A 26,486-nucleotide genomic window follows, 5' to 3' on the forward strand; every position below is an offset into this window, starting at 1 on the left:
GAACAGGAAGGTGCATATGTGTGTGATTTGGATTTTTAATGTAGCTTTATAAAAAAATCAGTCATATCACTATGATGCCTGCATTGTGGGAGTTTATAGTGATGTCTATCTAGTGCTGAGGCAGACATGTAGCATGATGTCCCAGCCAGTCGCATTATCCTGACACCAGGCCAACCAGTCCTAAAACTAACCTCTTAATGCTGAATGCCTAGTGAGTGAACAGGAAGGAAAAGCCAACTATAATCACAACACCTCTGACAAGTATGCAAATCAGTGGGCACACAAGGTTATGACAAGAAGATAATCAATACTGGATGTAAGCAGTTATCAAGTATACAGATAATAAGCACTAATAAGGTACCTATATGTATTATTTAATTAGTTATAAAATATTGAGGACCACAAACATTACAAGAATGCAGCCTTATACCTGTATGTATATATCAACTCAATGTATTGACTGTACTGACTTTTCTTCTGTTAAAATAATGTATTCAACATAGTGGTGGTCTTTGTTCTCATGTTTTGAATGTACATAGTATTGAACTGATTCTCTTGATGTACATAATTCAGATGGAAATGATAAAATACCATATTCGACTGTGAATATGTGACGGATGAGCAAGCAAATAGGTATGATTCAGCAAATTCTGGAAAGGTCACTTGCACTATAACTTCCTGAAATTTCGTTAAAATGTGAACATTTCTGGAAAATAGAACAAACACTATACTGAGTTCATACAGAATTCTGAATGATAAATTGAAAGACTTTTCCCAAGCTTTCGAAGACCACAAACAGATTTCCAAGACCTATTTTTGCTAACATTTTGTATACAAGTTATGTTATATGAGAAAATAACAAATGCAAAATACTACAATATTGTTTAATGATGAAATTCAAACTATAATCAAAAGAAAGAAATCAGGAAAACTAGACTACGTCTGACTCTAACAACCTTGTCCTGATCTGTCCTAGATTTGACTTAGAAATTTCACCATTATTGTTGATGCACCAATTTTCACAGCCGTAACTGTAGTGCTTAAGATATTTTTGAGATTTGTGAAAGACTATCCCCACCATTCTAGACCTTCCCTAAACGGTCAAACAAAAATTCCCAAACCATTATGCACATCTGCAAATCACCCCATATTACATACCTAAGTGATGGGTATGTATATTCAACAATGCTGGAGGAGATGCACTACTTTACAAGCACACTGATGAACAGACAGACACTCAGATGTACTGGTATGAAAGAGCAGGATGACCCATTACCCAAACTTTTCCAAAAGAGGATGGGTAAAAAATGCGTTATATATTACATGTTATTACTGTATGAATAATACAACTGTTGTTTTCATACAAATAAAATCTACTCCCTTTATTGTTTGAGACAGAAGTAGGTAAATATCTCAAGCTCTATAAAATCCAAAGGTAAGAAGATAAATGAAAGCTCGAAAAATGACCCCAAAGGCGCAATGCCAAAGGTGACCTCAACAACACAAAACAACAGCAAAAAAGGTTCTAGGTCAAAGAGTAGCTCAAAGCCAAAAGAGTCCAAAAAGGGAAATATGTCAAGCTCCACAAAATCAAAGTTAAAAGGCACTGAGACAAATGAAAACTTGAAAAATTACCCTCAAGATGTAGTGCCAAAGGTGGCCTCAACAACTGAAAAACAAAGGTGCTAGGCCAAAGACCAGCTCAAAGCCAGAAAAGTCTAATAAGGTTACCAAAGAAAAACCACTGCTGCCAGGTCCAGAAAGAACTGGTCTAAAAGTATTAATAATGAATGTTTCTGGGGACAGTGAAGGTGTAGGAACTACAAGAAGAAAACAGGTCATACAAAAAGCCATTACAACATGCAAGCCAGACCTTGTTCTTTTTCAAGAATATAGATGGAAAGGAATACATGAAGAAACATGGTCAAATGATTCAGTTCCAGAATATTACCAACTTACTGGAAATGATGAAGCCAGTATTTTGTATAATATTAATGTATCAACTGTTGTAGAAAAGCCAATAACAGACCTTCAAAGAATTCTAGACACACTTCAAACATCTAGAAACAAGCATTCAACACCAATTCCTCTAGAATGTGCTCCTATTCCAAGGATGTCTTTAAGAGCGGTTAAGACAACAGGTGTACCTGTTATGGAATTTATCTGCATTTCCTGGCATGGAAAGTATCCAGGTATGACTAATGATAAAAAGATAACTGAGTTTACACACCTAATGATTTTTCATAATGAAATTTATGTGAAGTATCATTTACCAATTCTAACTGCTGGAGATTTCAATGTGGAGGTGAAATTTATCTGTCTTGAAGTTCAAGATCCTTTCAAGCTCTATGAATACAAAGCCTCAGAAAGATGAAAGAAAAAAAGGGATGATAGATTATTTTATTGCAACAACAGAACTACATCTTTCTGACATGACACCAGTGGACCTAAAGAATGATTTAAAAGCAGACAAACCAGAGGATGTCTTCGATCATGACCCTATTAGAACAATGCTCAAACCTTGCCCATCTGTCTCATATGAGAGCTAAACAAGTTCTATTACATGAAAAGTTGAAATGATAATATTTGATTACAGTGAGAACACAAACAAATAGTCACACACAGTCACGTACATTGAAAGTTGGTCACTAAACTGTTTGTATACCACTCTTAAACCTCTTGATGATTACAACTAAGTCTGGTATGATAAGTTTTTGTTGTACATAATACCCTACTAACAACTTTAAAACCCCAATTATTTCTAATCCTGGGAGTAAAATACAAAATGATGGCCTCTTATCCAACACCAGGAGTAGTAATTTCAAAATGTTTGTAGTTCTCAAACCAAAAGAGGTTTCAAATTTAAACAAAAGAATATGAGACGGTTATTAAAATATTAAATTTGTCAATGTATATTACTATACCCATCACGCTCAGGAAATGTATCATTAGTTCTGAACATCTCAATCTGTACAGGTATCACAAAATCTCACTGACCATCATTTGTATTTTTGTTGGGTTTATAATGCTGTTTTTTATTCTAAATTGTTATTTAAAATGTTTCTGTCACTGATTTTAAAATCAAATGGGTGTATAATTCTAATTTCAGTTATATATACCTGTTAATATGTATTATGAAACTGTCCTAACTATAATCTCAAATTTCCAAACAGCAAAAATATTGGTACATATCAGTTTGTATTTTTCATAATCCACACACAGCTGAAAACAAAAAGCAAATCCTTCCTCAAACTGATTTTCTATGTATGCTATAATACTGTCATGAAATTATTATACTCTGAGCAAACTTTTATAATCATTTGTTTAAAACATTCCATTTAACATCTCTTTCAGTCTTGATTTCATATCTGTCCATTAAAATTGTTGATTTGAAATTAGAATTTTAATTAAGTACTCACTTCATGAATTTCACAATATGATGCTCTTGTATCCCAATTTTTTTATATAAAATATTTAACTTTTAAGTGTACAGTATTTGAAGGAGTTACTTTCAAATTGTGATACCATGACCTTATATTATGAATGTTTAAAAAAGAAACAGGGTTGGCAAAAAATTATGAAATTTCAAGATTTGGATCACATAAGGGGGTGCTGAACAGATTTTATGAGCTTCCGAGAGTGTCTGTATGTTTGGATTTTTAACATAGCTTTAACAATGGTTCAGTCATATCGCTATGATGTCTGCAGTATGACAGTTTATAGTGATGTCAAGCACTGGGGCATCATGCTGCAGACATGCAGCATCATGTCCCACCCAGTCACATTATCCTGACACCAGGCCAACCAGTCCTAACACTAACCTTTTAATGCTGAGCGCCAAGCAAGGCAGCTGTTAGTACCATGTTTGTAAGTCTTTGGTATGACTCGGCCAGGGATCGAACCCATGACCTCCTGCATCTGAGGTGGATGCTTTAACCACTAGGCCACTGGAGCAGTTAAGTGCTTCTGAGAGAGTGGCAGGTGTAAGGTGAAGATGTTTGCATTTGCAACATGCACAGTGGAGAGAATGTTAGCAGACCTCTAAGTTACTTTCAAGTACTGTGAATGAAATTTCTTTGGATATTGTACTTGAGCTAAGCATACAGCTAACCAAAATGACTGCTCCCAAGTGTCAAAAAAATCAGGTTGAATTAGCGTAAACTATGCTATTTGTAGCAGTTATTAAAACTGGGAAAATGAATTTTGCATGACTGGACAATACCAGCTTTAAAAAGTGCTATGAATGATTTACCAAATAAATTAAATGTAAAAAAAAAATGCTATCAGCTTTCCTTTTTCACAATTTGCTTTTGATGACCAGGAATTACAAATGACCAAACAGAGCTAGCAGTTTTGTGATAGGTGTACATTTGAAGTAAAGGTTTATACTCCACAGCTCATACTGCACCCATCAGTCATACACCAAAATAAAGAGAATTAAGAGCTATTTTAACAATACCTAAAATATACAAGGTCTTTTTTTTAAAAATCCAGTTTAACCAGTGAGGAAAACCAGGGAAATTCTTTTTCTTCAAACATCTAGCCCTATGTAAAATATGAAGCTGTTGAACACCACCTATGCAACCTCCTCCAATATCACATTGTTAAACTTGTCAATAGCAGTGTGAACAAACTGTAGCATGTAATCTAACAATAACAACCCGTACAGAAAAATCTCACCAGTTCACATGAGCTGCTCATAAGCTGCACATGAGAACCTTGTTAGAAATGTATGCAAATTGGGTAGATTTTGCAGGCTCATGTGTGCAGTTTGTTAGATCTTGTGAGCCAAGGAAAAACTAACCTGATTCTCACGTGAGCAGATTTTGCTCACGTGAGAATCTAAATTTTCACATGAGAAAGTAGAACTTAGAAAACATTCTTTTCCATTACATACAACCATGTTTGAAAATAAGGCAGAGTTCTAATTTCTCACGTGAGAAACTTGGACTTTGATTCTGATTAAACACTTATTTCAAATTTATTCAAAGTTGGATTTTCTCATGTGAGTTATCACGTGAGCAATTTGGACTTAAATATTTTGTGTAAATGTTGAATGTCAAGCATCTCAATTATTGTCAAATAGACATAATTTCTATTTTGCACTTGTTCATGTTGCTTTGTTGTATTTTTTAAATTTTAAAACATCTTCAACTTATTTTCTCACAGTGAGTTTTAATCTTATTTTGACCCAACAGGCTCCTTGTATTTGAACATACTAAGGTTCATTTCACTGTTCATAAAATGAAACAATTCAGAATTAAGGTCTCGTATAACCAGACTACCCATTAAACTTTAACAGCTGTCAAAGAATAGAGTTAATAACTTGCATACTGATCGTGGTTAATGTTTAATAAAGTAATCCGTAAAAAGGTGAAATGTTTCTCTCCCCAAAATACACAGTTTACAAATATAAAAAGGAAATAAAACTTTTGCCCTAAAATGAATCCTATGTTCCATAAACATATGATGCAGCTCCTTTATTCACAAACTTCTAAAACCCCACTATAAAATTGTAAAACAAATACATAGCCACATATCTGGAAAAAAAAAAAACCCACTGATGCACAGTCCTTTTAGCCTAATAAACTCTCAAGTCATTTTCCAGAAAAATTGGAGAATTACATAAACTACGTCGTTTTCTTCCATGCCTAACATTCGCACAAAAAGTCAATACAATCTTATACTTACTGAATTGTGTAATTCGGCTTAGGGGTCATCCATTTAGTACGTACGCAAAAAATCTGGCAAAGCTTGACCCCCCCCGCCCCCCCCCCCCCCCGCAAGCCAACTTTTTTTTACGCGCCCCCCCCCCCCGCGTACGTACGCTTGACGCCCCCCTCCCCATATTCTATAAACGGCCTATGTTTAATCCATGCAGAAACCATAAAGGATTAATAATATTAACGTGTTTAATAAAACATTGTCCACCGACGTTGAATGTCTGGCATCAAAGAAATACGCGGGGTAACATTAAACATTTTGTCTAGTGTCCGCCAAAATTCAAACGCCAACTGAACAGTCGAACAGGTTACGCATTAGACAAATTATTATCGAGGTTTCACCCCCAACCCCGTTTCTATGCATATGTACATTATCAGTATAAAAAAAACATGTACTGTACATAAAATTTAATAAATCCGTAAGAAACTGCCTAATCCAGTCGTGTTTGGTTGTGTAGCTGTTTCGCACTGTTTTACACGTGTATATTCTTGGCAATGGAAAAATTTTGCTTATTTGCAGCCTTTTAAATGTTCTGATTGTGTCATTTCAAAGTTTATAAAAGAAATTTCATATTGAAATAATCACAAAACAAATCACTGACGTTTCCGTTAACTTTTCTGTGACCCAGGTTATAAGAGTACACGGTGGAAGAATCGGCTTGTTAGAACCATTAGAGTGTCCTATGGGGCATGGCTTGGCACAAGCTACTGTAAAACATCAAAATTAACTTGGTCTATATTAATTAACTTATTAATGATATGAATTCACTTATAGCTCAGTTTTTATGAAACATCAGATAATAAAATAGCATTTATTTGATAAATAAAATATAACATTAAGAAATACCCGAGTACATGTATACAAAGGAGTGTAAAACCAGAAGGGCTCGCATCGTTGCTTACAATTTAAATGTCAGTCATACAGTAGTATAAAATAATAAAAGTATTATTTTTATACTAAATGTATGACTGACTTTTATATTGTAATCAATGATACAAACCCCTATGCGTACAACAACGTGTTTACTAATAATTTTACCCTTTATGGCGCCTCAGATAAACCCAACAGATGCTGGATGTTGACCTACAGTGTACATGTAGAACAGCACTTTTAAACCAAACAGAGAAATTTACGCGCGGGCCATGTTCTCTTAGCAAGGGCCACGCTGTTTATGAAGAAAGTCATTTAATATTCTCCTGCAACATGTTTGCTCTTAAAACATTCTGACAGCAAGAGTGTGGACATTATTAAAATATAGAAACCAACACCAACATCTAAAGATGTCCACGTCGGAACTGATGTTAATGTTCAGTACGAAACAGAAGACGTCGACGTGCTGTTAGGGAAGATTCAAGGATTATGAAAGACTGGTTCTTTGCCAAGAAAGAGGTAAGTTTACTTTTCTCATTTCTTTTTACAATTTTCGCATATAGAATGATCAAAGTGGATAGCCTGAATCATCGACATTATGAGCATAAGCATAAATTCGCATGGTCGTTTAAAATTGAGCCAAGGGTTTGTTTCAGATTTTACTTAAAGATAATAATTCAGCCTCCTGTTTCCAAAAAATGATATCTACACCACACTATCATCGAATATTTAAGCCTTCCACAATTCAACTGTGCAACCATGTCTGGCTCTTACCCCCACCCCCAATAATAATGCGGGCGCCTCAGTGAGGAGCACTTGCGTTACCGATTGAAACAGTATGTACAAACATAAATGTTCTTCGTATTATTTTATTGCTGATTGGGTGGATCAAGATAAGCATACACGATTGAGAACCAAATGCAGTAGCTTAATTCATGATTTTATTCCTAAAAGACATTTGCCCTGTCTGTCAAATAGTTTGATTGGTAAATTTAAAATAGAGATTTAATTGGATAAGGATTACAGCTTTTCTTAATGCTTATATACACTTATTGACTAGGACTCTTTTGCCAACCAAATCGTTTTCTCATTTCAGTGCATTCTTTCTGTTCTGCATAGATTTTAAAAAAAGATCAATTATACTAATTTTAATCTCTTTACAGATTAAATTTCATTAAGGTCACAAAATTTAATGAACACAACAAAGTTAGCAATCATTTGAAAGAAGTGCAAAACATTGACAGCAACAGGAAGAAGTCAGACAAAACTGTATTGCCATGCTAGAGGAAATTCCAACTCCAGTAAAGGGTATGTATAAGACGCTTCAAATCTTTTGATGTATTTAATACACATGATAACATATGCATTTCAGACTCTAAAATTTGACCCCCAATATATTTTTGTTTTTAAATATAAAAATTGGAAACCAGATTTTGAATTTCTTTACATATTGCAAATGTACATATTTTGGAAAAATGTATCCTAAAAGTTTTGGAGAAATCTTCCAGAGGACTGTTCCAGAAGTAGAGATGTCAATTTTTTGGAAATTTCTAATGTGTACCCATCATTCCTAACGATTAGTTATCAGAGTATACAATCAAAAGGAAATTGTATTAAATGTGAAGCTGAACTGCTTTGTTGTAGGTTCACATGTTCCAACCCCAAAAAGAGCTGTAAGCATAATTATTACTAACATAAGTGGCAAAAATCATAATCTGAGCACGAGTATAAATTACATGCCATTATTACAGAAAACTGTATGAAAAATGTATATGCAGTTATAATTTTTGTCACAAATCAGCTGAACTCGTGTGGATTAGTAGTATGGATGAGAATAGACACAAAAGAAATTGATAAATTATTTGTGCATAACAGTCATTTCGACTAGTGTACATGTCTACAGTAACTTTCGTGAATCATCATAAAGTCCATAAATGTTGATTGTTGTATTATCCTCAACCTGCCATGGTTCATCCCATAACGACAGTCCAGTGCAACATGTTTTTAAGTTTAACAAAATCTCTTTTCTCTAACATTTTCCAGTTACATAACATCCATCAGTAATAATAATAATAATAATAATAATGACCTTATTTAAAGAGGGTAACACAATTAGCTAAAAACTAATCTACCTTGAGGCCCTCATACAAAGGAATTTATTTATTTAAGCTGCATCTCTGAAGCCACTGAATATATTGAGTTTGGAAGAAGGAAATAGAGTGGGCATTTCTAATCTCAGCTGGAATACTATTCCAGAGCAGAGTTCCAGAGTATTGGAAACTTTTTTTAAATAACTCCTTATTTGGTTTGGGAATTTTATACTGTTTGGTATGACCTTAAAGTGTTTAGAATAAATGTGATGTATTAATATAACAGGTACATACATACATACATACATACATACATACTCTAGTTGTCTTACCTTATTAAAAGATCACTAATCGAACTCAAATTATATGCTTATGATTACTAGATTTGAATATTGATCTTACTCTGTTTAATTCTTGTATTCAATAAAAACTAAATACTATAGTTGTTTTTTGTTGTTTTTGCTCATGTGAGCAAGATGCTGCCCATGTGAGCAAAATCTTGCTCACATGAGCGAGGTGTGGCTCACGTGAGCAGATCTTGCTCACGTGAGCGAGGTGTGGCTCACGTGAACAAGGTGTGGTTCACGTGAGCAAGATATTGCTCTTGTTAACAATTCCTGCACATGTGATTTTCTTATTAGAATCTATTTGCTCACATGAGTTCTACCTAATTTGCAGGCTAAATTGCACATGAGACTAACCTGAGTTAGATCTCACGGGAGAATCTCATGTGCAGAAGGGTAGGCAGTTTTCGTGTGGGAACTCTCCAACACTGACATTTCAAGTGATATTTGTGCAGTGTTAGTTGAGGGCCACATTTTTCCCTCAAAACACTGCCTTCAGAAAAGCAGGTCCTTTACATTTACTGGTATTTAGTTTCAGCAACACCATGATATGCTGATGATAGTAAAATCAAATTGTAATTATCTTGTGCTTAATTACTCTATCGACTGGTATATTAATACTTATGCAATGTCATGGTAATATTTACTCTCTGCTGTATTGCTTGTTGACTTGTACCTCTGGGAGAGACCCAGAATTAAGGCGATGACATCACAACATCTTTTCCTAAAGCGCCTATTGCATTTCTGATACATGTGAACCCATGCCAGGTGAGTTTTTATCCCGAGATGAATAGTGTCTCCACCATCCCTTACTGAAATCACGGTAAGACTGCATGTGATCATGTGACTTTGAGCTGACTTAGGCAAGGCAAGACAATTTTGTTCCAAATTTCATGCAGCATAAAACAACTTACATCCCTTTGATTTTGTCAGCAATGTCAATCCATACAAGTATGCAAACTGAACATGTTCTGGGCATTACATGAAAAGCTGAAATGATAGTGTCTGATTACAGTGAGAACACTATCAAACACAGCCACATGGTCAAGTGAATGAAAAGTCAGTCTTGGTCAATAAGCTGTTTGTACACCATTCTCAGAGGCAGGATAAACCTCTTGATGATTAAGATTCAGTCTGGTATCACAAGTTTGTGCTGAAATAAATACTCTACAAACATGGTTAAAAACCCAATTAATTGTAAGCCAGGGAGTACAATACCTAATGAAGGCCTCTTGTCTGGCACAAAGAATAGCAATTTCAAATATTCAGAATCCTCAAACCAAAGGTAGTTTCAAAATTTGCCATTATACTGTTCATGTTCAGGAAATGCATTTTTAGTTTTTGACATTTCAATCCGTACAAACCTCAAAAAATCTTGTGATAATCATTTTTACTTTTGGAAAGTGTCTAATGTTGACTTTTATTTAAAATGTTATTTAAGATCTTGTTATTTTTTTTTACTTTCAAAATCAAATGGGTTTAAAATGTTAATTTTAATTTTACATATACCTGTTAATTCTGAGAACTTTCCAAAGTACAATCTGTTTTCCAATCAGCAAAAACTACTGGTACATAACAATTTGCATTTTTCATATTCATATAAAATTCACAACAAACAAAATGAAAGCCTTTCTCAGACTGATTTTCTATTTATGTTATAATGTTACAGTTAAATTTATTCTGTGACTTGAAATTATAATGCAAACTTTTTTAATTGTTTATTAAAATCATTCCACTTTAAGTCTTGTTTTCTTATTTGTTCATTAAAATTACTCTTCTGTAGTTAGAATTTTAATTAAGTACTCGTTTCATGAATTTCAAAAATGATGCTCTTGTATCCCAAATTTGATATGAGCAATTAAATATATAACTTTTAAGTTATTTGAATGTTACATTCAAATTCTATGACATCATGATCTTGTATTATCAATGCTTCTTATAAAAAGAATCAGGTTGGCCTAAACAAATTATAAAGTTTCAAGATTAGCTGCATCACATAAGCTAACCCTGCATATCATACTGTTCAGCTTAACAATAGCAGACTGAACACACTTTAACATGTAATCTAACAATATGAACAATCGAAAATAAAATTCATAGTCTGTGATTTAGTACTCTGTATCCTAGCTCCAACAAGATCATTTTAACAGTGTATAGCACATGGTCATCTGGAGTTGGTTAACACTCCAACAATGACATTTACAGTGATATGGTATGCTGTGTGATAAGTGTGTCTGGCCAATTGGTTAACTCACCAACATTAACATTTATAGTGATATTATATGCAATGAGAACAGTACTTGAGGCCAGTTGGTTAACTCTCCAACATGGAAATTTATAGTGATACTTTATGCAGTTTGATAAATAAGTAGTCCGTCAGCTAACTCTCCACACTGACCTTTATAGCAATGTCATACTGTGTTAAAATTATGTGAGGTCAGTTGGTTAACTCTCCAACACCGACATTTACAGTGATATTATATGCAGAGTGTGAAAGGTATGTGAGGCCAAGATTTAAGAAATGGGTCCATACTACAAACTTCTGTGGTCTTGGGTTTGATCCCCACTTCCTATCTGTGTAGGAAAATGTGGCTACTTATTTAAGGTCAGCAGTTTTCTCACGCTTCTCCAATTAAATCTATCTCGAATATCACATCTCACCAGCAGCTCAGCAATAAAGAGTAGACAAAATTGAGGTGAAATTGACATAAAACTTAAACTTGGGACAGTAAAAATCCCTAGTCTCATACCATGGGACAAGCTTAAAAATTTTCTGGGCATACACAGTTTTCTATTACCACGTATTTTACATAGCATATCAAGAAGAGGCCATATTATGGAGAGGTACTTCTTTAACATGGCAATCATACAAATGCATAAAACACAAACAAATGGGTGTTACATGAAGTTAAAGCAGGTTATAATTCATATTCTGGAGTTCAGATCAAGTGAAATAAATTCAGTAACAATAGTAGAACACAATATACAACCAATTTAATTGGATGGATGACCATACCCATACTGAGTGGATTTATAATTAGGAGACGATGCACTGCATTAAGATGATAAAAGAAAGAGGAAAATGATATTAAATTTGATTCCAATACAGCATATTTTCATTGGCCAGTTTCCAATATGATGTTCTATATAAACTCCAGTTACTCATATTAGGTAAACTTGTTCAATTTTGTCTTTTTTCCATTAAATTGATATTTTGACTTCTTGTCATTTTCTCATATACAGGTATTGGTCCTTAAACAGTTACAAAAACAACAATGAAATAAACATAATAAAAATCTGTTCTGCCAACTGACAAAGATTACATTTCACATTTGGAAAGGCAGAAATGATTTTTAATTATGATGAATATAAATGAAACATATCTTACAATTATCAATTATACTTAGTTTAATTTATTCTTGCCACATTAAAACTCTTTATATTTTGATCGATATTTTTGCCAAATACACATGAAAGAGATTACACAGCCAAAACTGAGGACTGTCCCCATATCTGGCCTCATAAGAGGACATATTTGGGCAGTATCAGGTTTCTGTAATAATCAGCTGATAACTTTAACTTGAGTGTAGTCTACAGATAGGTAAAGATCAATGGATTTAACAACATGTCTGAACAGGAAAGAAAAGCCAACCTTAAGCATGACAGCTTTGACAAGAGGTATATGAATCAGTGGATACACAAGGCAATGATGACTAGTTACACTGCACCAAGAAGTACATGAATCGGTGGATATTCAAGGAAATAATAAGTAACCAATAAGTATATGAATAAGTGGATGCACATGGGAATGGTAACTAATTACCAGCAAGTCTATGAATCAATGAATAACCAATAATCAGGTACTTCTCTGTATTATTTAAGAATAGTCTGTAAAATATATGTATGTCAACTTAATATATTGACTTTTCTTGTTTAAATAATATATTAAGAAAACTAAAATAATATATTAGCAAGAATCACACTCTACTGGGTGAAAAGAATTTCCAGCATGATAAGACCATATCTTCCTTTTAACTGTCAAGTTGTACAACCATTCTGAAATTCTTCTGTGACAAAAAGAATTTAAAGTTAGCTGCTTTGGTGCACATACTGTCTCAGGGCTCGAATTTAACACAAATTTCTTTGTAGCCAGAAGTACTATTATATTGAGAAATTTACTAGTCCTGCCAAATTTTTACTAGTCCTGTTCACAAAACAATGTCATTTCCTCATCATAATTCAGCCATTCCCAGTCTTTTGTCCATTTCTTCTGAAATTTTCAATTACGCTTTTCCCTATTGTAAGAATTATTCCTCATCATTCTCATTCAACTTTTGCTTTTTTTCCGGTGGCTGAACACCCTCTATCAAATGCCACATTTTTCCCATCTTATAAGGAGGGAATTGTGCCTTGTTTTGAAATACGAGATGTTATAGTAGAGCTGACGTGAATTATTTAAAGGAAGAAAAGGAATGGCACGGTGTCCTTTATATAAGAAAATCAGAGCAAGAAACACATTTCAAAACACGTGTCTTTGCCCCCTCCCACAAAGACATAACTTCAGCGGATGTTCTGCATGATCAAAGCAGTGGCTATTGTAAACATTGTTATAAAATATTAGCATCAGAAGATAGCATTAGTTTCAGCTTGGAAAAGGTGTGTTCCCATCAAACAAAGCCATCTGACACTCAGCGCTTTGTATTTAACAGCTCCAATTACGGTATCATTAAGTCATAAGTTTGGTAATTGTTCCCAATTAATCAAACCTCAATGTATTGTTGAAATTAATAATAAGGTGGAAAATTTTCAAATTTTAGATGCCCATGCTCAGAGATTTTAATTCCCAACAAATGTATAGCATTCTGCTTGGATATCTCCACATGTATTCAATTATTTGTTTATTCTTGTAAGGGAAAAATATTTTAAAAAACTATTCTTATCGTCATAGAAAAAGTAGTTGTATGGAAAGGATGTGTCAATAATGTAATCATAATAAATTGGATCTAATTCTTATAATTATTTCGATGGAAATGTAAAATATGTAGTTTCCTGTTTGTGACTGTTGAAGCATTTGGGTAGCAAGCAAAAAAAAAAAAAAGAACCTTAAACAAAAAAACCTACAAACTAATTTCTTTGAATGGTTTTTGCCATGTTCTTTTGTGTGGTATACCGCCTTGTAGTTTCTTACTGTGGTTGAGTGAATAAAGTGACACCACGTAATTTCTTCATTTAATTCATTATCAGATTAATTAGGACCAATTACCAAACTTCCGTTATTAATGACAGGACCATAATTTGCGCTGTTAAGTCAAATGCACAAAATCGGATGGATTCTTGTTATAGAAACGTACCTTTCCGAGGCAGAAATTGACTTCATCTTCTCATGCTAATATTTTATGACTGTATTTACAATGGCCACTGCTTTGATTCTACAGAACATCTGCTAAGTCAAGTCTTTATTAGGGAATGGCGTAAACAAATGCTGACTATTGATAACTGAAACTTACAAGCCCATCAGACTATTAATATTATGAAAGTTACTAGTCCGACAGGAAATCTGCTAGCCTCGGGCTAGCGGACTACCACTAATTTCGAGCCCTGTGTATGTCAGCTTGGCACCATTTAGGTCAAAGTAGACATTATTATAAGTGTTTTGGTGAAAATCCCATGTCTAATGATCATCCATGGGGGAGGGGGGTAGTGTCAGCAAGATTTTTTAAAAAAGTCATGGCAGCCATATTTGATGAATGACTGGCACTATTTTCATTTCATATACACCATAAGTCTGTTGCTGAAAACCCATGTAGATAAAGCCATTTGTGAGAAGCAGAAATAATATTTTCAAGATAAGACTTTCCATTCTGGAGAAGTAGCAATAACAAGATTTAAAGATTTGCAGCTTTGGCAGTTATACTGAGGTCAGATTGGCACCATTTTAATTTAAGACTAGCTGGACATCACAAAAAGTCTTCTTGTGAAAACCCCACATCAATATGACTTTCTGTACAGGCAGAGTTGTGACAACAAGATTTTTAAAATGTCTGCCATGGTGGCCATACTGGATGTCAGATATGCACCATTTTATTCAGGACCAGTAAGAAATAAAAAGTCTTTTAGTGAAAACCCCATTCTGATATGACCATTAATTCAGGACAAGTAGCTATAGCAAGATTTCCAAGATGGTAGCCATGGTGGCCATATTGGATGCCAGATTGGCACCATTTTCATTAGGACTAACCAGACATCATAAGAAGTCCTTTAGTGAAAACTCCATTTTGATATGACAATTTACATATGAGTTAAACAAGATTTTCAAGATGATCGTGGTGGTGGCCATATTAGACCTACCCCAAAGGGTCAAATCAAAATTCCAAAAATATTATGCACACCTACAAACCACATCTAGTCATATCATCAACTTATATGTGTATTTGTCAACACTACATTAGTAATAGATGGATGAATAGATGAAATAGCTGATGTACTGGTACACAGAGAATTACATAACATAATTCCCATCAGTTTCCCCCAAAAAGAAGAGCAAAATGCTTTATATTGCGTATAGATATTGTACTTAAAACACAATGGTGTATTGTCAATACCAGTAAAATGTAGTACTTTTATTGTTTCAGTCTTGAGTAGGTAAACATGTCAAGCTCCAAAAAATCCAAGTCCAAAGGTAAGGAAACAAATGGAAACTCAAAAAGTAACCCCAAAGATGAAATGCCAAAGGTGGTCTCAAAAACAGAAAGCAACAATGAAGGCGCAAGACCAAAGACAAGCTCAAAGCCAGAAAAGTCTAAAAAGGACACTGTAGTAAAACAACAACTAGTTGCTGTCAAAACTGAATTAAAAGTATTAATAATGAATGCTTCAGGGCCCAATCAAGGTGAAGAGTCTGCAACAAGAAGAAAACAGGCAATACAAAATATCATCAATAAACACAGTCCAGACCTTATTCTTTTTCAAGAATTTTCATGGAAAGGAATTCATGGAGAAATATGGTTGGCTGACCCAGTTCCAGACCACTACCAACTTACTGGAAATAAAGATGCCAGTATTTTGTACAATATTAATGAATTAATTGTTAAAGAAAACCCAACAGGACAACTCCAAAGAATTCTGGAGCAACTTAAAAGAGCAACAAGTATGCATCCAACACCAATTCCTCTAGACTTTGCTCCTATTCCAAGGATGTCTTTAAGAATGGTTAATACAAAGGGTGCACCTGTTATGGAATTCATCTGCATTTCCTGGCATGGAAGGTACAGAGGCTTAGATGATCTTGAAAAGGTAATTGAGTTTAGACGCCTGATGATTTTTGTCAAGGACATTAGAGCAAAAAATAATAATTTACCAATTCTACTAGCTGGAGATTTCAATGTGGAGGAGAAATTAATCTGTGATGAAGTCAAAGATCCTTTCAAGCTCTATGAATACAAAGCCTCAAAAAGACGAAAGAAAAAAGGGGTGATAGATTATTTTATTGCAACAACAGAACTACATCTTTCTGACATGAAACCAGTGGACCTAAAGAAGGATTCAAAAGCAGACAAGCCAGAAGATGTTTTGGATCATGACCCTATTATAGCCATGCTAGAACCATCCCAATCATCCACTGCAGTTCCTACTCTGGACAAGACTGCTGTTAAGATGCCAAAGAAAACCAAATGAGGTGAAGCACAACTTTTGGATTATTATTATTTTAACCTGAAAACACTTTTTCCTGTGGTTTCTGTAAACCTTGAAATATGAATCACAGGAGTTCACTTTTATTATTTTTGTATGAAATATAAAGTTCCCCACTTCATCCATTCGTTGTGATAAGTGTTGTATAGAAAAGGATAAAGCTATTTATAAATATATATAGAGTTCTAGATAAGCAGGGGTTGAAAATTCACTCTGCCAACTTGAAATGACAGTTGAAAATTTTCAGTGGTCTAGTGAATTTTCTAATTGCTTGCTTGTTCAGACATGTGCTGACTCAAGGCAGAATTCTATTTAACTATGTCTGTGAAACTTTTCTTGCAAATTTACACCTGCTCATCCCAGGAATATCACTGTGTAAGTACAGTCTATGTTTTATTATGGTGTATTCAATCCATAGAAAGTAAGAGATCTGGATAAGTTCTAGACATTCTATGAATGTCTGAAATGAAGTAATGGATCCCAGTCAGAACAAATTGAGTCCAACTGTATGCATTTAAAGTTAGTCTTGGTCATTAGGCTGCTTGATGCATTCTTAAAGGCATGATAAACATCTTGATGATTAAGATTCAATCTGGCATCATAATTTTGTGTAGCACAGTATTCATCGCAAAACTCTACTAAATTAAAAAAAGAACAAATAATTTCAAAAAAGTAGTAAACATCCCAATACTCGACTAAATTTCAAAAAAGTAGTAAACATCTAATTCATTAATATTATCTGGTACCATAAAAAAGTAACATACTAAAGTTACATTATGGTCTCATGTCCAGCAAAAAGAGTAGAAATATACCAAAATGTTCAGGTCTTGGATCCATTAAACCACCATATATATTCACTTATAAGTCAAGCCCAACTGCAAACTGCACAGACCCAGATCTGCCATTACATAATGCAACAGCAAATCTGAGTTTGTGGAGCAGAACAAACAGCAAAGATCCAGATCTGCTGGTGCATTACGTGATCAGGGTCTATGATGCATGCAGTTGTACTCCACTTAAAGAGTATATTTGGTGCTTTAGGGTTATAATCAGAATTCAGATCAAAAGGAAATTTCCAATTTTAAACAAAAAGGATTTGAGCTCTTGGTAAAAATATCACATTTGCCATTATACATGATCTTCTTCATTAGGAAAATATGTTGTTGAACTGTGACCTTTTAATCTGTGCAAATACCATAAAATCTAATGACAATCATTTGTACTTTGTTGGGGTTTGTAATGCTGATCTTTAATATGTATTATTATTCAAGATTTTGTTTGCTGTTGATTTTAAAATCACTGGCTTAAAATTGAAAGTTGAATTCTACTTAAACCTGTTATTTTCGTAAAATGTTCCTAATGATGATCTCTATTTACTGATCACCAAGGATCCATATTAATTCAAATTCTTAATATTCCATAAAAAATATTAAAAAAATGTTTATCCTAAACTGATTTTCTGCATAGATAATCATAATGTTACATGTTCAATTTATTATATGATGTGAGATTGTTATGCTGTATAAATGGCACATTGTTTTAATGGCTTATTTAATCATTCCCTAATAATTCTCTTAGTAATTGTTTTTTTAATAATTATTTGTACATTTAAATTGTTGTTTTGTACTTAAAATTTTAACTTATGTACTCACTTCATAAATGTAAAAAAAATGCACTCTTTAATTCCAATTTTTAATGAGCAATTAAAGAATATTTAATTTTTAGGTACATCTGAATGCTATCATCACAAATTATACAACATTGTGATGTTATATTATACATACATCCTATCAAATTCATACAGGTATATAAAACAAATATTCAAGATTATTTAGTTACATTAAATAAAGCAAACACTGCACACCAAAACTGTCATCGCTGGAGGAAACATTCAGTATCCATGAAGTCTAATAATGGCAACAATTCTGGCAAAAAACCCACTGCCTATAATGGAGATTCCAACCTCCAGTGTATGTCAACCATAGCTCTGGCATGATCATTTTTATTCTACATCGTCCTTTCATCATCCTCTAACACTGGTGAACTCTAAAGCACAGACTTTTATAAGGATTTCAAATGCAGTGTGTAATAAGGTACATAAATGGGGACTGGATATAGCAACAAATACATGTGAAAAACATGATGAGACAAATTTTTGTCAAGTAATACACTCAGACACTGTCAATAACTGGGTTTGTATGAAATTCAATTCAACATTATAGATCATTGGCCTCTTGACAATAATGAAATAAATGACATTCACAGAGGCATAACATTAAAATCTACATTTTTTATGTACCAATGAATTTCTTAATTTGTATTTTTGGTAATCTGACAGATATTACAGGCTACTCTTAACAAAACTGGACCTTTGTTTTGGATTTTGCATAAATTATGTCTGAAGATGAATTGAGTTACAACCTAGGAAAAATAATGACTCCCTTTATGCATGGCTATTCATCTTAAAATCTATCTTAATTAAAAAAATTATGAGAAAATTTCATGGAGATAAAAACAGAAGCAAGATGAGGAATGCAATTCATGAAAATGTCTGTATCCGAACCATTATCATCAGCCTGATGTGGTCTGATGTTTTATATATATATATATATATATATATATATATATATATATATATATATATATATATATATATATATATATATATATTACAAACACACATAATATTTTTTAATTTTCAATATATATAGCTTGTCTTAGAATATGCTGACCAGCCAAATATTTAAATATTTTTGACAATAGCTTAGTATCAAATGAGTTTAATACTCGTCATGATAAAAAGTCTAAAGCCTCAATCTTCCCTTTAACAATTCAATTATATAATTACTTCTAACAGATGTAATGCTTTGTAGATTAACTAAATGATGCAACACTTGAAAAATATTTAGGTTGAACTGGAAGAAATTAAGATGCATCAACACACAATGAAGTCTCCATTGCATTGAAAAGACATATAACTTATTTTCCACTTTTTCCTTCATCTTTCTACACATATCCATGAAATGATACTTATAAAAGAAATAATGTTCAAAATAAATATTTTTAAAAATTATTGTCTCACAAACAACTTATTGTTTCTGTGAGCCTGACCATTAACACTTGGCTCTTGTATCAAACCCGTTTGGTATGCATATGTAAGTACATGCATGAGGTACAAATATTTCATGAAAATGAACCCATAACTTTACAATCTAGTTCAATGCCCAGACCCTATAACACGTTTTTATCACATATTTTCTGCCTCTGAAACATTAACTTCTTATTGAAAATGGTGACATGAACTAACATGAGATGGATATAATAAAAGCAATAAAAGAAACTTAACATCAAGTTTTCGATACTACTTTATCACACCATTACCTAAACCACACATAATTTTGTGCCTTATCCACAGCCTATACAGAAATGCCAGTACTCTGTCATCTTCTACCTTTTACATTTCATCTTCTAAAAGAGAAAATATTTACTTTTACTAGGAAAGGTTTACCTCATTTAAGATTTTAACAATTTATCTGTACCTTTTATCAAAGGACTACACAATGATGTTTATCTGGTGTCAAACTTCCTCAGATTTGTAACACTTTTTCCCAATTATATTTTTAAAACTATCCTTTCAACTAATACAATTTAGCCAGAATTTCTGCTGACATGTTGTTAAACACTACACCTGCACATATATATTATAATTCTACAATAATCTGATTTATATCGAAATAAAATTCAGAAAACTGGACAAAATGATACTGGTAATACCTTTCTTGTCAGTAATGTATCCAAACTTTATTTTCACACTGTTACGGCAAATATGGCCGTTAAAGTGTGAGGAGCTACAGGGATAAAGCCTGCGTGAATCACAGATTTCAATACAATGACTTCTCAGTGGTTCATTCCAGGGACAACTTGAATAATAAAGTTACGGATTTTAGATTACACAAGCAACATTGAGAAGAAATTTAAAGCAGGAGTAATATTCCACCTTTTGCCTAAGCTGTAATAAATCAGACAAAAACATTCTGCTAAACTAGACTCACCTTTCATCTAATGTCTGCTGTGATGCTAACTCTATACAGATATGCTGGTTTTATATGGACTACTAGAACTTTTTAATATATCAGGTAGTAAATAAAAAGTAAAACTCACATCTGTAGATTATAAGCATGCTACAATATTTTGGCACACCTGGAAATGTTCACTGTTAGTGCATGTTACTTGGTGTGCTAATAATCTAGGAATAAAAAACATGGTGAATCAAAGCTCATTATGTTCCACCATCTTTGTTCTTGTCTATTCGCTCTTCAGAGTGGGTGTGGGTTTTCAACCTGAGAACAAGATTCTTGACATTTCTTGAACAATGTTACTGGCATTATGGCAAGAAGAACCATAAAAACAAGGTGCCTGAGTCAGGAATCTTGTTCTGTGCTTCACCAAAGGACACCCATGAGCTCAACAAGAGACACAATATCATTGTTGGCCTGTCCCTCTAATGATGCTTTCTAGGTGCCACCCAGTACTAAGTATATTGAGATTCATTCTGTCTGAAAACCCCTGAAGACTCAACGATGAAGCATAGGCTTGATGTGCTCTCCAATATCTTGTAAGGGGTGACTAATCAGCCATGGGGACTGGACTCGGTGATTAATCTGACTGAAACCAGATGGTGCAGGTTCAAATGCTACCATGGCATCAATTACTTACTGTGTATCCTTGGGCAAATCAATTTACTCTTATTGATTTAGCACTAAATAACCTATCTATATTGCTGTACTGTATAACACCAAATTTCTGCAGCATTTATACCCATATTTATTATGATTCTGTATAAGATCAGCATTAAGTCAACATGAATGTAATGAGAAATCCTGTTCCCAAAGATGACTGTTAATTTCTGAAAGAAACCAAATCCTCACTTGCCATACAAGCTTGACTCTTCTGTTTCTAAACTGCAAAAGTGCTAGTAGGGTATGAATCACAGTTCTGTATATCCAGTATATGATTCAGTAATAGCCTCAAAATGAATGACTTGGATTCAAATGGCTGTTTTAGATTCATTATAATCACAGTTTGTCTAACTCATCCTCCATATCAATACTGCTAGAATGGACACAGAGGAAGAGGAAGACCATATAATAAACAAAATAAAAAATAAAATTTAAAAAAATTGTGTCTGCAAACACTGCAGACCCAAAAAGTCCAAAATATTTAAAACTTTACAATCATGTCATCTATTTATGCATATAAACATTTGTCTCAGTTCTAAAGTGTGTAAATAATTGGAAAACTGCTGTCATGGAATGAAAATATAATCAGGTCAGGTCGTTCACTTAATACAGCAAAATTATATTAGCAATAAGAGGGCACACTGCTTTGCCTCTGTACACCTGTAAATCCTGTCATCTTTATGAGTAGTGAAAATGAACATACTTTATCATCATAAAATGAAAAAAAAAGAGAACTTACTTTTTTGAACTGGTCCACCAAATTCAAGCACTATTGTGTCCCCTGGCTGGAACAGCAGCTTCTTCACCTTGGGACTGTCTTCTCCAACTGATAAATTGTCCATAGATGAAACCAAGTCCTCCTCTACCTCCTCTTCCTCCTCCTCCATGATAGAAGGAGGCCTCTGGATGTCATCCTCATCCTAGAAACAATAGAACAAATCATTTCACTACACACAGTCAGTTAGCTGAGTCTGTGCATAGGGATTTAAAAAAACCCCACTAAAACCATATATGTGCTCAAAATATGTTACCCAATCATAATACCTAAGGAGCACTGTGACTATATTGCAAATCCAAGGCTAAAAATATAAAGCTAAAAGTTATCTGCCCACATAGGTGGTAGTCAGACAAATTGAATTCTGAATTCTCCTTGATACAGGGACTGGTGCCAAATCCTGTGATTACTCCATTCATGCCAAGGATAAATACTCTCTCCTGATGACAGGTTTTTCAAAACTTCTTCAAATATTTTGAAAAAAGGTATTAGTCTTTAGAGCAAATTGGATGAAATTCTCTTCTCAGTATACTCCGTCGATATTTCTGACTTTGTCTTGCTCCTCTGTTCTTAAGACAAAGCCATTATTTGTCATAAATGTACACATTGGCACAAGCATAGGTCATTAGTGTGGCCTCTTGCCTTTGTTGTACACAAAAAATTCATGTTGACAGAAGTTATTTAGTTGATACTGTATGTCTATCACTATAATTTCTGCTTCAGTCATACCGATACAGGTAACATTTTTTTTACACAGTTTATAGTTTACTTCAGTAATTAAAGTGACACTACAGTGCCTTTACCTCTACAGACAGTCAATTGATCCTCTATCTACAGTTAAGTTCACACAAGATAATTTATATTATGTCCATTCAATAATTATTAAAAGTGATAATTCAATATCTTTACATGTACAGACTGCTATGAAGGCCCTTTCTTACAGGTAACAATCCACAATATATATATATAGATGTCAAAATTTTAGAAAAGGTCATCCAGGTACCTTTCGATTATAATGATCAGTTACCCATGTACCTAATCAGAAAGAAGTTATATTAAATATCAACCTGAACTGGTTTGTTTTAAGTTCATGCATGTCAACACCCTGAGAGGTATAAGTCTAATTATTACAAATATTAGTGCCAAAAAGTGCAATCTGTGCATAAAATGAGTGATCTATATATTACATGACATATTTACAGAGAACCGTACATTTACTTTTGTTACTAACCTGGATCTGCAGTTAGTTAAGATTCTTGTCATAAATAAGCTAACCAAATGTGGAACAATATAAGAATACAGACACAAAATAAAACGATAAATTATTTATAGACAACATTCACTTTACCTAGTCTACATCACATGTCTAACTTTCACTGAAAGGTCATAAAGTCAAGTCCACATAATCCGAATGCTGTATTACATCAATGTAGAATTCCTCTTTGAAAATTTGTAAAGAGCTATTGATTTGTCCTCTTCCTGATGTAACATGTTCTTCAATTTATCAAAATTCCTCTCCTCTAACATTGTTTCGTCATATAACATCCATGAGTCATTGATAAAACCCATTTTACTTAATATTTGGTGCTATGTTGTCCAGGGTTCCAGCATCAGTTGACTTGTTAATCAAGAAAGACGACCCAGCATTCAATCTCCTATGATGGCTTGGTTGAGCGTCTGACCTACTGGGTTGCATCCACAGACAACTACAGGACCCTACTGTCAACAGACCTTTGAGTGTCTGACCTACTGTTTTGCATCCACAGACAACTGCTGGACCCTAATGTCAAAGACTTCTGAGTGTCTGACCTACTGGGCTGCATCCACAAACAAATGCAGGAGCCTGTTGTCAACAGACCTTTTTTCTAAGTGACACCTTCCAACAGATTTTAGTAGGAGATTCTATAAAACACAGACTCCAGTGTTTCACACAGACAAAACAGAAGTAGACAGACACTGCTGGCCTAGGAATGTTAAGATACTCCTCCATACGAATGGACTGGAAGTCCTTTAATGACACACAACAGTTGGCCATGGCAGTAGCTCAATGTCAGACTTTGTTTTGATGGCAATCTTCCAATAAGCAAAAACCGTTTATACTCTCCCATCATGACAACTACCGGACATGTGTGGGAGTCTGTCATTCCAGAGACAAGCGGTGAGAGGCCCACACAGGATTGTCTACTGTACATCAATATCCTAGAGATGAAAGCCAAACTTAAAGTATTTAATTGATGGCAGGAAAATTTATATAGGAAGCACACACTCATTCTAACTGACAACTCCACTGTAGCGAATTAACTCGGAAGGCAAGGGGGAATCAAATCACCACATTTCTGTATTCTTGTTTGAGAATTTCAAAGGTGTTGTCATCAATGACAGATTCACATAAAAGTACATTATATTCTGGGCAGACTTATTGTATTAGCTGACTCACTATTAAAGATGCCAATGGGTACCTGGGTACTCAGGCACCCACCTGTTAAGAATGACCAGGATAATAAAATGAACAACTGGGTACCTGTTGAAATAAAGGTATTTCAAGTTCAGATCAAGACAGAATAATGATTACAGTTCGAGGCTCATGTTGTGTGCACATTTATTCATCATCACAGGGACGCGTATGGATGCTTACAATATACTTGTCATACATGTACTACATAATAATACAAGGGAGAACACCTCTCTCCTTTCTCGCGCAACCTATTTAAGAATCAACACTGATATTAAAAGCTAGACCGTCCTAACTTCGTGCCTGTCCAAGGTTCATGCACCATTTTTCTTACGACTTCAATGTGCTTGTCTTGAGATCCTGAAGACATTAACTAGGTCAATACATTTCGTTGACAGCAAAAGTAAGTACTGATTAAAAAGTGTTTGTTGAAATAAAATTTAAATACGTACTACAATTCAGATAAAAGAAAGCACAATAGAAATGTCTGGTTTAACTAATGCCATTTTTGCCTCAAGTTTGTGGCCCTGGAGCGAGTATCAGCTGTTCAAGTCTGGGCTGCTGTTCAAGTATTTGTTTACTGGACTCTTTTTTTTATTAGTGGGAAACCCAAAACAGATATTTCTGTCACAGCAAAGGCAACACAAAGAAACTTTGTAACTTGCTACATATCTTGGGTCACGAAGTTACAGCAATCACAACAAGTATTGCATTTGAGTGAAACTTTCCCCGGCTGACATTATATGAGCCATAGGACAGCGCTCAGAGGTCAGAGTCAACTTTCTCTAGCTTCTACCTCAAAAATCTTTCATTCCAGAAGGCTTAATTACCCCTGGAGGGACCTATCACTATAGCACAACAGGTTACCTTCCCAGCTCATCTGGCAACATTTTAAGGACACAGCATGATGTCTTCTGCTGGATCTGAGGAGGGGGATTTTGTTTTCCCCTTTCCTAAAGTCTTGTCTCAGCATATGGAGTCAATGCTCCAACTGGATTCTCAATTTAGGCATTGTCTCACATACATTACTGGACCAGAGATGGCCTCTCTGGGGTGAGGGGACTAGTTCCCTCTCCCTATTACCTACTCTCCTAAGGTATTATGATTGGACAACGAATCTGAAGAATAAACAAAGTTTTGGAGTAAAATATTTTTCTTTGATAATACTTACCAGATCATAATACATATACGCCCTCCTAGCCTCCCTGCAGTTACATTCTACGAGAATGCGCCTTCCACTCCAGTAGTAATTTAAGTATGTACAGGATTTGTCACCAATCCATGCGTCAAGGGGAGATCACTCTGCCATTTATGTGTGCAGAAAACTTTTAGCTTTCTTATCTAAAATTTGAAGGCCTCAAAGGACTGAATTTACAAGGTAATGGTAGTGCTCCTAATGTATTATATGACCAAGAAAGAATCATCAAAGAAACTTATTTTACTAAAAATATTAGTTATCAGAATTTTAGTTCATTTCATCAATTTCCCCAGCACCTGACACAAAATTAACAGTAACAAATATTGAAATATTTCTTATATATAATTATAGCTCAGTCTGAATGTGAGATTATAAAGGTCATAAACATATGTGAGTAAAGTGTTGGAGCCTTAGAGTCAATGTCTTTTTTTTCTCCTACAGACAAAAACACACATTAAATCTGTGTATAATCACTATTCCTACATAATCAATAACTAAGTATATAAATAATCTACCAAAGGCATAAAATGAGGAGTTTTCAAACATAAACAATATTTTTTTATTTAGGTAGCTAACAATAAATCTGATATTTAAAAACAGCTGAC

At 34.1% G+C, this 26,486-nt stretch overlaps 2 protein-coding genes and 1 pseudogene across 5 annotated transcripts in view; 2 read left to right on the top strand and 1 right to left on the bottom strand.

The window, feature by feature from the left end:
- On the top strand, window positions 1-26,282 carry LOC149803168 (uncharacterized). 3 transcript variants are annotated; one of them, XM_089952790.1, is made up of 3 exons: window positions 12,638-12,888; window positions 15,661-16,703; window positions 23,832-26,282. In XM_089952790.1, the coding sequence occupies exon 2, from the start codon at window positions 15,677-15,679 to the stop codon at window positions 16,700-16,702; it is 1,026 nt and encodes a 341-aa protein (XP_089808916.1). In that variant the 5' UTR covers window positions 12,638-12,888; window positions 15,661-15,676; the 3' UTR covers window position 16,703; window positions 23,832-26,282. The 3 variants fall into 3 exon arrangements, with proteins under 3 accessions (XP_089808915.1, XP_089808916.1, XP_089808914.1); XM_089952789.1 differs by lacking the exons at window positions 12,638-12,888; window positions 23,832-26,282 and adding an exon at window positions 1-357 and having other exon boundaries at window positions 15,661-20,064; XM_089952788.1 differs by lacking the exon at window positions 23,832-26,282 and having other exon boundaries at window positions 15,661-20,064.
- The window catches only part of LOC149803166 (katanin-interacting protein-like), a 225,754-nt gene that overhangs the window by 162,736 nt on the left and 36,532 nt on the right, over window positions 1-26,486 (bottom strand). For both annotated transcript variants that reach the window (XM_089952787.1, XM_089952785.1), the window contains exon 9: window positions 22,196-22,376. In XM_089952787.1, coding sequence (XP_089808913.1) covers window positions 22,196-22,376 — 181 coding nt within the window. The remainder of the gene's footprint in view (window positions 1-22,195; window positions 22,377-26,486) is intronic.
- On the top strand, window positions 396-4,086 carry LOC149803169 (uncharacterized; annotated as a pseudogene).

This window comes from Sinohyriopsis cumingii, chromosome 3, assembly GCF_028554795.1.
Source record: "Sinohyriopsis cumingii isolate HCF-2022 chromosome 3, ASM2855479v2, whole genome shotgun sequence".
Classification (NCBI taxonomy): Eukaryota; Metazoa; Mollusca; class Bivalvia; order Unionida; family Unionidae; genus Sinohyriopsis; species Sinohyriopsis cumingii.